General features: G+C 33.6%; 1 protein-coding gene across 4 annotated transcripts in view; it reads right to left on the bottom strand.

The window, feature by feature from the left end:
• LRBA (LPS responsive beige-like anchor protein) overlaps window positions 1-14,473 on the bottom strand; it is a 363,075-nt gene that overhangs the window by 19,748 nt on the left and 328,854 nt on the right. For all 4 annotated transcript variants that reach the window (XM_052690432.1, XM_052690429.1, XM_052690431.1 and 1 more), the window contains exons 52-53: window positions 12,596-12,751; window positions 7,737-7,904 (exon numbers count right to left, since the gene is read on the bottom strand). In XM_052690432.1, coding sequence (XP_052546392.1) covers window positions 7,737-7,904; window positions 12,596-12,751 — 324 coding nt within the window. The remainder of the gene's footprint in view (window positions 1-7,736; window positions 7,905-12,595; window positions 12,752-14,473) is intronic.

Genomic DNA, 14,473 nt, shown 5'->3' with positions numbered 1-14,473 from the left:
TTTTTAGCCATTATAGTAAACCATTCAATGGAAATTAACAATATTAATAGCAGAATTTCTAAATAACACAATTACAGATTTAAGGACATAACAACATGCAGAAAAGGGAATATTGACAAGTATAACCTTTTTAACTTTTTTTTTTTTTTTTTTTTTTTAAGAACAAATTCTTGTGTAAACAACTTCCAAAAATGGTTTTGTTTGAGAAATAATCATTATATTCTAAACAATTATTTGTCCTATAAACATTTAAAATGTAGAATGTTGTCTACAGTATTAGGATGTGTTTTGAAACAGAAAACAAAGGTCCAAATCATACAGAAACTTGGGAACAAAGATGTAGGCAAATTCAGGATGAGAATAAAGATGAGGAAGGAGGCAAAGAGAATTTTTCTTACCTGGTTAACATCAGGCATATAATCTACTTGAAACGTGTGTGACTATTCACTGCATAGAAAGGCAAGCACGTATGTAAACCTTCACATAATCAGTTTACATGATTATTGTGTCTGCATACACAGAAAATATTACCCGTGACACTATTTTTGTATCAACCAATGCAGAAATATCCATCAGGACATATTTTCAAAGTTTAAATTGCTTGCATTACTGGCGCAAATAATTAATTATCAAGACTTCATTTATAAAAAGTTTGCATTTTCCAACTGAGAAGTGTGTATAGCAGTTCATAAAAACAGACTAATTTGAATTTGCTATCCTCAATATAATTTCAACTAATGAATTCTTTAATCACCAGACCATGGCTCTCATTTAATAATCACGTCAATTGAAAAACAGTCTTTCAGAAATTCAAATGCAGATTTAGGAATTGTAGCTATCTAAAAACAATGCAGCTTCTAGCAGAAGTAGAATAGACTGCTATTTGACAAGACAAGAAACTAGTGATTGAACATTGAGTCTTTTGGGAGATTTCAGATTTTATAAATTGAAAAGATTATGTATTTTACATATTTTAAGAATATACATGTTAATAATTGTTCAATTAAATCTCAGTTAAATCCTTCAATTCTCCAAGTATGAAAACACATGCTTACATTCCCATATGTGCTCTGCTACACAGCTACACTACTAAAAGCACTTAATTTCTTTAAAACAATTCAGAAAACCTGAATAGAAAACCTTGTAAAAAATATAAAACTATGCAATGAAAGCACCACTGCCACTCTCACAATGCAAATGTGATACACACAGAGAGTAACATTTTCCAACTTTATGAGCTAAAATAAAAGAGGTAATATAATTTGTTTTATTCACATATGTGTGGGAGATCAATGCAATAACTCAAAAGAGATTGCATTAGTATTAGTGGTAGTAATAGTTATACACTGACTCTGTATTTCACTAGTACTGGATACTCTTACTGGTTAAGTATTGGTTTCATTAAGCAAACAAAATTTCAAAATTAAATCTTTTTCTTTTTTAAAAAAGAAAAATTGAAAATAATTAAGATCAAATCTGTGTAATTTTTTTTTTTAAGTAGCAGAACAGTCTCATCATAATCTATGAATTTAATGCAAAGACAACAGAATAGCACTTCATCTTTACCTCGACTATGGAAGTGCCTACTTTATTATAAGCATAAACAAAATGTAAATGATTAAATTAACCATTGTATACCTCTCCTTCCAGAAAGTACAGCTAAATAAGAGAACTACAATGAAAACAAAGCAAATTAAGCAACAAAATAATTTAAAGATAGACTGAAATTCACTATTCTGACTACTTCTACCTAGCAGGCAGGGGTGAGGAATCATTAAGAAATAACGGAGGAAATGGACGTAAGAAAGTACTTCAGATGACTTACAAGATACAATTATAATCAACATAGAAAAAGAAATAAAAACTCAACGACGAAAGCAACTAATATGAAAGTTAAGAAGATAACATAATGCTCTAGATGCTTTATAAAAAGGAAAAAAAACAAAGACAAAAGAAAGCTTCGTGAAGTATTTGGAGAAGGAAGGTTTCAACACACATAGGCCAATGTTTTTTAGGATCTCATGGGAAGTTAGTCTACAGGAAAAAAAAAAAAAAAAAGGTAAATAAATACCAGCAAAAACTACTGCAATGCAAAAGAGTGATAAGATAGACATCAAGACACCAGCACCAGCTGGCACAGCTGAAAGTTCTTCAGTGACTGCAAATACACGAAAAATTCAGGCAGAAAGATTAAAATAGGTGAGACTTTTTTTTTTGTATTATTTTAGGCAATGATGTACGAACAAGGAAGGACAAAAACAGGCAAGGATGGAAGAGATGCAACTAGCAAAGAAATAGGGAGCAGCAATCATTCTGTAATCGTAAGAATACGTTAACAATTTCACATGAAGTTGATCTGCTATTCAGTGAACAGCAAGCAATATCAATGCCAGGCATTCTGAACTATTTTAAGTAAAATCTTTAATAGCAAGACAAGCTGCAGTCAGGCAACAAGTGTAAGTAAAAGCAGCAATGAGAGCTATTGTCTCAAATAGAGAACACCTAAATAAGGTAAATGTTTGCAACTCAGTTGGCCTGGTAATTGTGATACGGAAACACTCTGAAAATGAAACTAAATAATTCCAATTATAACTGGCGTTTTACAGAGACTAGATAAGGTTCTGCAAGGCTAAGAAAAAAATCTTTAAGAATTAGGAAAAAGAAGAACTGAGAAATTAGAAAGTTGCCCACTCAACTCCAATAAACAGAAAAATGCTAGCAGAATATTTGTACACGGTTTCCTCAAAGCAAACAAATGGAGTAACACTGATTTGGATTTGTCATGAACAAATCATGTCAAAGCAATTTTTTTCCTGCACCGGCAAAGAAATAAGACGTCTGGTCAGGAAAATGCCACATAACATGACTTCAGTAATGACATCAGGAGTTTCACACTACCAATTTCATATAGAAAACAGCAGAATAGGTTGGAAGGTGGTAATAAGGGTCAGATAAAAGACCAGTTGGAATGCTGTATTCCAAAAGCTCTTCATAGCCAAAACAGAAAATGCATCATGGACACTCCTGAATTGTGTAATGTCTAACATTTTCTTCAATGACCAATTTGACAGAATAAGATTGCCAATTACATTTGTAGACATGAGTTGCAGCAAGTCTGTTTGAGGGGCAGAATGAGCATTCAAAAAGAGCATTCAAACTGGAGAAATCTAAAAATGGATATCATTCAGGAAGTTTAAAGATAAGGCTTCACAGTCAAGCTGCACAGAGGAGGAGAAATAACTGAGTACTAGGGATCCTTCAGAATAAAATGAAATTTGTATTGGCTTAAACAGTTGAAGTATGTGTGTCCAACTGGCCAGTTTCATGTTTCACTCGCCTTCTTTTTTTGATATATTTTAATAAAAAACGTAAATTAAAAAACACTTATTACTTACACACATTAACAATATTATATATTGTATGTATGGCCCAAACAATTCCTCCTCACTCAGTGCTGACCAGGCAAGCCAAAAGGTTGGACAGCAATGACTTCAAGTATTGACACTGTCATGCTGTTTTCAGAGAAGAAGATATCCCTTGAGGAGGAGAAATAAGTCCTCTGTAAAACTGGTTGTTTTATACTGATTACTAGAAAAGCTTCAACTGCAATGCTGAGTCTGTGTTGAGGAAGACAACTTTAGAGGGAGAAACAAATATAAGTCAGAGGTCTAGAAAAACGTGGTTTATGTTAAAAACAAACAAACAAACAAACAAAACAATAACAACAACTAAAGAATTGGGTTATTAACACTGGAGGAGGGTCACAGAAATCCAAATAAGTGAAAGTTGTTTTACAGACAAAAGAAAGAATATGTTTCCTACACATAACAAAGAACAGAAACATAAGAAGTGTTAGAATTAAAACAAATAAACAAAAAACACTAGACTGTAGAGCCCCACATATATCAGTCTGTTTTTAATAGCAGGTTGGACAAACATCAATCAAGAATGGTATTGGTGTAGTTAAGACTTCTTTGAAAAAAGGGAATAGATCAGGTGACAAAAGTTCCTGCCAAGCTGTTTCCTAAGCATCTGTCATTACAAAGTACAATGCAATCTCTCAGCCTAGGAAATACCTAAACACCAATGGTTGCTGCTTGAGCTTCAAAGTGAGAGTAAGATCTGAAAGTGATGCGGACCATTTATATGCAAATTACTTCTCTCATCTGTTTCCCCGAGCTATCTCATCTAGTTCCTCCCTCCTACTCCCACTTCTCACCTCCCCTCCCTTCCCACTGCTCTCTACTGGCCAAGTTGCTCACTTGTTCAAGAACACCGCCCAGCCCGAGCAGCCTCTGCACGAACTACATACCCTGTTCAGGAACTCTGAGTCCCGAGGCAGTATGCCACATCTTTATGTGGTTCTTTGCTATTAGATTAGAGTCTCTCAATATGCAAAAACCAGCCTTGTGATGGAGATCACACATGGGCTTCAAGGGGTACTAAGTGGAGAGTTGCATCCTCTTGCTCCTTCCTCCCACCACCTCCCAAAGCCAGCCACATGACAAGCAAAGAAATATAAAAGCCCCTTATGCTATCAGAAATGACTTTACATCTCCACAGTAAATTATGCTAATTAATGTGAATTCAACATGGCTCTGAGCTTTTCTAAGGGATACAACTATTTCAAATCCTTTGTTCTTAATTATTTCTAGGCTTGGTCAGAAATTGTGCACAGAAACATTGCCTGTACACCAAACTGAAGTACTGCCACATTTCCATGTTTTCCAAAACAATTTATTTAGAAAGAATAAACCCTACATTTGATCAAAGAGCTTGGTGGAATATTTTTTGAATTTCAGGTTTTAATTTGAGAAGAAGGAAAAAAATGACTTAACCTAAATGTAATCAAGCTGTTTGGTAAAGAATAAAAATTGTCTTCAACAGATGTATCCCATGCAGGAGTTTGTACCTTTGAGATTTAAATTAATCAAATTTGGTTCACATTGATCAATGCATTTGAGATTTATATAAAGTATGTAGACAGTGTGACTGCACAGGTACCATTTCCATAAAAAGTCAATTTGAAAGTTAAAAATTGAAAAACACAAACAATTAATATTTTGCTAACATATTTCTTCTGTTAAACCAAAAATGTAAAGAATTTTTCCATTCACTCCAGTTGGCCAGAAGTATTGTCCTTGATAAAGACTATAAAACAAAACACTTATTTATCACATATGCCATAGCCCACCTGGCTTGTCAGCTTGAGTTAAGTACCATTCTAAAACATGAATATGTGCAGCCAGAGATCAAGAGCACAATGCTTCCTGAAGTAATGAAACCAGATAAAGGAACTGAAATAAAATGTAAGTGGTGAACTAGTAGGTGCACAACAAAATATTTACTGTAACTTGGCCGTACTTGTCTGCTGACTGATATACATCAGAGACACAAGGAGCTAGGAAAGAAGGAAAGAAATATTTCTGATTGAGATTATTTTTGCTGAAACTTCTCCAGCATCGTGACTTGGCTATGATCATGGATGATTGTTGCTGTGAAGTTATTTTTAAGATGGAAACTGGAGACAAATAAAAAAAAAAAAAGAAAAGAAAACTATCTAAAATAACAATGAATAAAATTTACTCTGAGGTAATAATAATAATAATCATAATCATAAGCTTCAAATACAAATGCCAACATCAGACAAGTTAAATATCTGGCATCCCACAAACAGATGGAAGTTACAGTTGCAGTAACACGGCTCCAAATCTAACAAACCTGCTGGTGCTTTATATTTCTGACAAAAAAAAAAACAAAAGATTGAACAGAGACCCCTATACAAAGCTCTTTCTGGGAAAAATTAAATCCATGAGATTATAATCTCTTTGAAGCAGAAACTGTCTTTCTCTATATACATTACGCTAATGTATAATGCCATGATATTCAAATTCATTACAAAGGCTTTTAGGCATGCTACATCGGTCACAAAAAATAATAATAATGATAAATACTAGTCACACAAGTAATTGCATTTCTCTTAAAGTATAAAGTAAGTAGGACTGCAAGTAAAGAGAATCAGTAGTAAAACTAGCATTAATGTTGAAAATTATGAAATTTTAATATCTCAGAAATCTTTGTCAGAGAAGATAGCCAATGAATCATATTAAAAAAATAAAGAACACTCTAATCAATACAAAATTTGAGTATTGTAATATATATATATCACAAAATATATATCATACATATATGAGATAGATATATATATATATATATATATATATATATATATATATAATATATGTATATGTGATATGCTAAGCATATGTGATATGCTAAGGCCATAAAGGAGCCCTCAAGGTCTTCTCATAAAACAGGCAAGCATCCAAAACTGCAGCACATATTCAACAAGAATAAATACTCAGAACAGGCCCAGAAATCTGCAAAGATAGACTGTTCTTGCTAGCTCTGAATACAGTGTAAGGACACAGTACCTGGAGATGTTATCTGCTTCACATGAGTTTAGGACTTTCTCCTCAAAAAGACAGCTTATCCCTTTAGGATTTACAAGCTTACTTGACTAACCAGTCAAGTTCTTAAATTCCTTTCAGACTTCAGAGTTTTCAGGATTACAAGGTCTGCAGAAATAGTGCATTATAAAGCACTATTAAACGCAAGTTTGCATTTTCTTTAAATTGATAGACTGCAAAATACATGTAAAATATTTGCAGTGAATTTGTTCCCCAACCAAAACCATATTTATTTTACAATGCTCATAAGATTATGTTGGACCTGTCCAAAAGGTCCTATCCACTGAATCAGTGTTGGAAAGAAAATGTTGATAAGGCTGCATACATTCTCCACCTGAAAATCCTGCAATGTTTGAATAGCCTTCAAATAACAATCAACATCTAGTAATTTTCAAATGAGATTCGGATATTGGTTCTGACACTAAACAGTTGAGTTTACTAGTTTGTGTTACTTCAAAATGGCTCATAGGGTGCAATTGCAGTTGAACCTCTTTTTTTTTTTTTTTCTTTCTAACACTTCACCAAACTGATTATCTTGGAAGCTATTGAATACTCATACTTTGTAAGAAATTCTAAGTCAGTTGCAACTGCAGTATATTCCAGATATAACAATCGTTCTTGTTTTCCAGGTGTCTGTTTTATCTTTTGCAGAGAGCATGTAAATACACAAGAGCTAAGATTAAGCACATCACACCCTACCAAAGTTTAAATAAAAAACGTTTTTGCCTCCTTCTTTTAGATAAACATCCCACTCAGCCCATTTAACATATCATTCCAGTGCCCTGGTCTAAATTAAAATGCAGTATCTGCATAACTCCATTGATGGCTAATAGTGAGAACCTGTACAGGTAAGGTTACAGTTGCACACAATGCAGTCTGCATTATAGTGATATCTACTCTTTTTTGTTTTAAACAACTCAAAGACTGGTCTTTCATGGAATCCCGAGTTTGAGAGAAAAAGATCTCAGATTGATCAAGAAATACAAGAAAACATTTCCATTCTCCAACTCCCAGAGCCACTCCTCCCCAGTTTAATAAGTGACAAGTAGACGTACATGTCTGTAAAGTTCAGTACCGTGTAATTTAAAAATGAGTTCTCCTAGTGCTGGAAAACAGGCATTGTTTGTGCTCAATTACTTAAACTAGAATGGAGCATGAATACAAACAGGAAATGGTATATCTTGACATTAGAGTTTCCAAAAATTTTGTCACACATTCAATCAACTAAAATTTAGACAACGTCATTGTGAAATGGGTTTTTCTTACCTCTTGGATTATCACCAACGATATTGGTTTTGCCATTCCAGTACCAGAGCAGCAATGTTGCATCACGAGACCCTGACAGAATGTAACAATTTCCTCCAATATACGACTCAGAACGAGCAAGACAGGTGACAACATCCCAGTGTCCAAATACTACTTGCATCAGTTTACCTGAAATAAATTAAATCAATTGTTTTAAAAGTCCACTTTAATTTTTTACCAGTCACTAATTAAATACATTATAAAGTATTTCAGAAACACTGTCCTAATAAAAATAGGTTCAAAGAAAAACTATAGTAGAGACTCTTACTCCTTTTTATGAGTTGGTGGAAATACTTAAGAAGTGCACTAGTCTACAAGTTTGGAAAAAAAATCCATAAATATTATATTTTATTCAAAGGCTGACTATGCCTTAGTAGGTTGTTTTTTTTAAATCATCAATATATTTACACTCACTCTACAGGATGTAAACATGGCACAGTTTGCTTTTAAAGCAAATTTAAAGGAAGCTTACTGAAGAAAAAAAAAAACAACAGAAAATAACATGGAAATCTGATAATGATGTGGCAAACAGATTTCAAAACATACAGGATCCAGAATAAATAGATAGTATGAGAGCTGCCTACAAAATACAGCATGTCCAGCTTTTGAACATCTCTTTCAAAGAAAAAAAAAAAAAGATGAATGTCAGTTAAAAAAAAATTACACTTGTGTCATAGTTTCTCCATTAACATACACTTGCCAATTATTTGAACCAACATCTTTTGTTTTTAAGAATTTCTGGAATGTTAAAAAAAAACCTTTGATTATAAACCTGGCAAAAAAAAAAAAAAAAAGAACACTCCAAACACAAAACATTTCCATCCATCACACAGAACAAATTCTTGGAACTTTGACTGATACAAAAAAGTTTTCAGAAAAGCCCAGACAGTTAAAATGTGCGATTCAGCAGCGTATATAACATTAACATCACTATTACATCTGAAGTTAACTAATCCAAACAATACTTTCAGGAAAAAGAATGTAAATTTGGATACTAGCATGGAGTGGATTTGTGAGTTGGAGAGTGAACACATGTAATTGTCTATCACAGGAAATCTCTGCCAGATCACCTTGAAAGAGGGAAAATGAACAGGTGGGGACAGTTCCTTCTTCAGCAATATGGCTGAAGGCAGTGGAAATCACTCGCCGGGGCTGGCTTGTCCAGAGCAGATAATTATAAATAAATAAAAATATTAGGGGTCCTGCTGGTTTCGGGATCTGCTAGCAGCATTTGTGATTCCATGAATGATGAGAGTGTAAGTGCTGAAATCCCTCTCAAAGGATTTGCTGAAGCTTGGCAATTGCAGATCTTGCAGAGAAAGGACAAATGATACACACACATGCTTCTTCTGAGCCTACTTGGCTTACTGAAGTAACCTGGGCTAGGACAAATTCTGCAACCAACAACATGATTAAAAAATTAATATGTAGCCTGGGATTCCTCAGCCCAAAAGATCGTGTACCTATTTGCACTTTGAACTTAATAAAGAATTTGAAAGAATAGAAGAAGTAATAAGGTGGTGGCTTTGGAAAAAACACATGAAATAAAATGACCTGTAAAGTGTTTTAAAAGAAAGAAACTGGTGGTATGACAAGCAGCAGCACAAATTAGTGGTGGGACTCAAATTAGGCACATGCTTATAACTTATTTTGGTGCATGAGTTAACAACAGTTTGCCAGTTATATAATGTGAGTAGTGGGAAGCAGTCATAGCTCTTCCTACACATTGTAAGGTCACTGTATTGATGTAACTAATAACTACAAAACACTTAAGCAAGTGGTTCTGAGGAAAGGACACAAATATACTAATAGCCTGATTTATAACAAAAGATCTAAAATTTAATTGCATTAAAGTGGAGAAAACCAGCAAAATCAAGAGAAAGTTATAAGTATCTTCAGAAATGGAGAATTGCTTTGGGTACCTGGACAAAATGTAAGAAGGTGATGTAGCTTAAATGTAACTCATGCATCAGATTTAAAATCAAATGCTGGCAAAAATTATGAGTTAATTCTCCAAAACAAACTGTGATATGAAGTGAGACCCAAGGATCATTTTCGGACTGGAAGGGACAACACCCTGGAAGTTATACAGATACAGATCTACCCTTATCTTTCAATAATTGAGTATGTCTATATCTGTGCATACCAAGGCTTTCATTTGGACCACAGTAACATAACTCTCGAAGATGCTAACCAGTCAACAAATTACTGAACTTCAGAGCAGCGAGATACAGGCATAACCTCCTTTTGGCAAGAGATGAGAAAATCTTACAAAGTGTGTACTTCTACCTTGAAAATTCAAGTCAGCAATTACCTGGTTTAGATTTGAAAGTAATTTTGCTATATAACATATTTTTCAATTATACACCCTTAGGTATTCAAATATTTGAGGAGATTTATGCTTCTAGAACACAAGTTTATGTTATAAACATAACAGAGTTATAGATTTCTCTTCCAATTATACTCTATAGGTTCAATACTAGAAAACAAACATTTTTCAAGTCTATTTGACAGTTGTTCATGTCATTGCCCTTGTTAGGTTTACTTTGTTATCAGGGACTAAGGCTCAGTAAATTCCATCAAAATCATCTAAGTAAGAAATATATGTTTAGCTTTTCATATTATTAAAAAAAAAATTCATTAATCTCACATGAGTTCCACAACTTTCTTGTTTCTCTCCTTTAAAACAAGTTTTCCTCTCTATACAGTAAAATCAAACATAACCATATGCGCTCAGATATCCCTTTTTGAGAAAACAAAATTTTCCAGTTAGTGTTTTATTTGACAGGTATGCTACAAATAATTAAAAGAAAAATAAGACTCAAGTCTCTGTGCAATTGAATCTCAAAAGCTGTCTAGAAACCATTCCCACCACTGAAGAAATACTTTATTGTGCTTGTGCTGTGCTGAGAACCTATGGTTTCTGCTGAAGGTATTTTCTGTTAATACAAAAGCCCCAGAATCTATTAAGAAAGAGAACCTCTTTTTGTCTCAGAGCTACAACATAATTGAATTCAACACTTGTGATAACTTGCTATTATGCGTTATTGATTCTATCACCTTTTTCCTTTGCTGTTCTGCTGATTTCAGAGTAGCATTTTACCGCTATATTCTCATTTTAATTCCAAGCAAAATAAACTACAACTGAATTTATGATACTTAAGCTACAGCCAGAGTTGTTGTACAAACTGGAGACACAAACAATACAAATTTGCTGATACTACTTTGACAATTTTATTTTGCTTGTAATCGTAATTATGATAGTATCAAAACACCCGATGTATCTGACTTGTACACAGAAATCATAACAAAATAGTTAGAATTGTGGAATATCCTGAGTTGGAAGAAACCCACAAGGATCACTGAGTCCACTTTTGGGCTCCATACAGGAACATCAAAAATTCGAACCCTATGTTTGAGAGTGTTGTCAGACACTACTGAACTCCTGGCAGCTTGGGGCTGGGGCGCCTGTTACAGTGCCCACATTTCAGTCTCTATTTATAGTTAATATTGATATAGGTGAAAACTAACAAAATAACAGGTTTCTTTCACAGACACACAAAAAAATATATCCTCCAGCATTATAAGAAAATAGCTATCTATTCATGCAAATCAAAGAATATACACACTGACCGTTCATTATTGCTAGGTAAATTCTGTCAAGATCTTTAAACTCAGAGGTTTTATGTAAATTTATTTTCATCAATGAGAAAATTAAACTAAGATGAGTCTAATAAAATGTCTATATAATGAATTAAAGTCAGTCAACACAAAAGAAATGGAGCTTCTCACTTGAACTTAAGGATTTAAAACCACAAAAATGACAGATATGTTGTCCTGTTAAAATGTGCAATGAGAATTTCAGTAAAGACGTCCTCTTTTGCAAAACATCTTGTTTGCCAAATGTGAAAAACACTGCTAACTTATGTATTTAAAAAATTATAACAAACACATATGATATTCCCTATAGATTAATAACCTACTGGAAAGCTTGATGGCACACACATACATTAACTACACCGGGTCATTAATCCCAAAGAAATACCTTGCAGTGAGGTCACTATTTCTATTATAAGATAATGAAAGGGCGAAAATCAGACCTATTTTTTTTCTGGGGACTCCATGGCATTTAAATTCCTTCGGTTCTTACAACGAAAGATTCTTTTCTATTTAGCATGACACATACGTGAATTCAACTGTTTGGATACATGCCAGCTGACAGACTAATTTAACTGCTGCCATTCTTTTGATCAGTTTATGTTAAACAAAAGAATTCAGAGGTTCCAAATCAATTTTTCTAGTATATCATAGCTTTCAAAGGCTTTCATAAGCACTTCTTTACCAGATTTCAAGACTCAATTTCCATTCTTGCGGTGGAAGGGTTTGTGCTTATTCTACAATGCCTGCTTGTATATTATTTAAAAAGTTCTATGGTGCTCAAAGCCAAACAGGCTTAAATTCAAGGAAGTGCTCTAAGAAATTGATTGTTCTCTTACATCAAGCTTCCGAAAAACTCGTTAGAACCTTTTACTTGTCAAACTAGTGTAAGAGCAGGTATGACTTTCATCTAATCATTTGGAATTTGAAGTATAATGCTATGGCTAACCAAGAGTTCCTTATCGTGTTTGCCATCAATTCAAGAAAATGATGGTATACAATACACAGTACAAGTAGGTAAGAAAAGATTTGAGAAATATTTATCAATAGAGGAATAAATGCATACTCTACTCTCTCCTCCCCCCCCCACCACTTCTTCCGTTCCTTCTTTACTTGAACAAGTAGCTTGATGATAAAATTCCCATATTTTAAAAATAAATTACCTGAATCAGTAGAATAAACTCGGAAACTCTTGTCCCAGAAGCCACAAACCAAGATATAGCGATTGTCAGAGGTGATCACAAAACACTGGGAATGTACCTGAATGCTTTGGTCTAAAAGGTCAGTGATTTGCCTTCTGTGCATACCTGTATTGCTGGCTGAACAGAAAGACACAAAAATCAAGAAATTTCAGCATCTGCATACAGAGAACAAAGGCACATTTTAGAACCTTTATGATCACAACTAAACTATTTTTTACTGCTGCTACTTGTTTTTGTGGCTGGGGTATTTTCTTTCTATTTTTGCTATAAAATATTCATTACACTTCTGCGAACAATGACAATTCCTTGTAGTATATATTCCAAAATAGAAGAAATCCTTTCTTTAAGTAAAATGCACCTGACAAATATAAACGAAAGATTGATAAAATGAATGACATATAAAAATGCACTAAGATTTCTGTTCTAAAACTTCTCCTAGCATAGAACAGAATTTAAAAATGAAGAGAAAAAAAATGGAAACTAATGATAAAACAGAGAGATAGGTAGATGTATACATCATCTACATCAAAGTGTAGAAAAATCATCAGACCAACCCAGCGTGATTTGTTGTTTATTTTTCTATTACAGTGATATTTATTTATTTTAAGATCTATTTGATAGCAGGTTTTAAAGTAAAAAATATATTTCCTGCTCCAAACATATTATTTTTGAAATTCAAGTTATTTCAGGAAAGAGAGTTATAGCCCATTTTACTCATTATAAATTACAATTATTATTTTTTTTTTTTCAGAGAGAAGTGCTTACAAAATTTTGGGAAAATAATTTTATAATCTATATAAAATGGTTTAATTATACCCTTATTATTCTGGACTTAGTGATTATAGAATTTATCTACCAAAATGGCTGCATGGCAACAGCCTGCATCGACATACTGATTCCATGCAGATTCTACCGATGTGCATACTCAATTTAGAAATTAATTCTCACAGGTTGACAGAGCTGTCATTCCACCCCTATCTAGAGATGTTCATTTTTGCTGTTTGTTCAATGCTTTTATAATTACTTGAATCACTTATTTTTTTCTTAAACTTCCATCCTGAAATTGCTAGCTTAAAAAAACAGCTCAGTTTGCACTCTAACAGAATTCAAGGAAAAAAGGAAAATCCTTTATTTTTGCTCCCGTGAACTGTCAGACAGCTTGCTTGTATTTTGATTTAAAGTTGCTTGGGCTTTTCCTTTTCTGATCACATTTAAGGTTCAATTAGCCATGCTACAGGCTCCGAAGTTATACTCCAAGTACACACTCCCTGAAGTATGGGTCTTTATGAAATAACTGACCAAACCCTATCCATGTTAATAGAAAAACTCAGCTCTATGTAAACTAATAAACCTCTATAAATAAAAAATCATGAATCGAATCTATTACATTGAGTCATTAAATAGAAGTGAGACATTCATCCATCCCTTTCTAATAAAAGCAAAACATACGCAGATTTAACTAGCAATGGTGATCAAAAGATGCAATATCCTTGCGAAATGAATACTAGTATCTCAATGCTAAAACTGAGCAGGCCATATATTTCAACTTTAAAACTGCTCTGCAATTACACATTAATACCCTCAGCCTGAACAGCAGGTCTATGAAGAAAGGATTGATCTCCTTTAATGATAAAGCCCTGGCACCGTGGTTTTATTTTTCACAACACGGTGCAGTTAAGAACCCCACTGTTATTATGAAAATTTCCTCAGCAAAGGAGCTCCATCACATTACCAGTGCACCAATTCATCATAACGTGCCTCGCTCCTGCTCATCAACAAGTCTGAGTGATGAAAAGATCCAATATTATCCTGACAGTACTTCATGCACATTCTCAATCA

Source organism: Tympanuchus pallidicinctus, unplaced genomic scaffold (genome assembly GCF_026119805.1).
Source record: "Tympanuchus pallidicinctus isolate F22 unplaced genomic scaffold, pur_lepc_1.0 scaffold26, whole genome shotgun sequence".
NCBI classification, from domain to species: domain Eukaryota; kingdom Metazoa; phylum Chordata; class Aves; order Galliformes; family Phasianidae; genus Tympanuchus; species Tympanuchus pallidicinctus.
The sequence above is the reverse complement of the archived record's forward strand: the minus strand, read 5'-3'. Positions and strand labels throughout refer to the sequence as shown.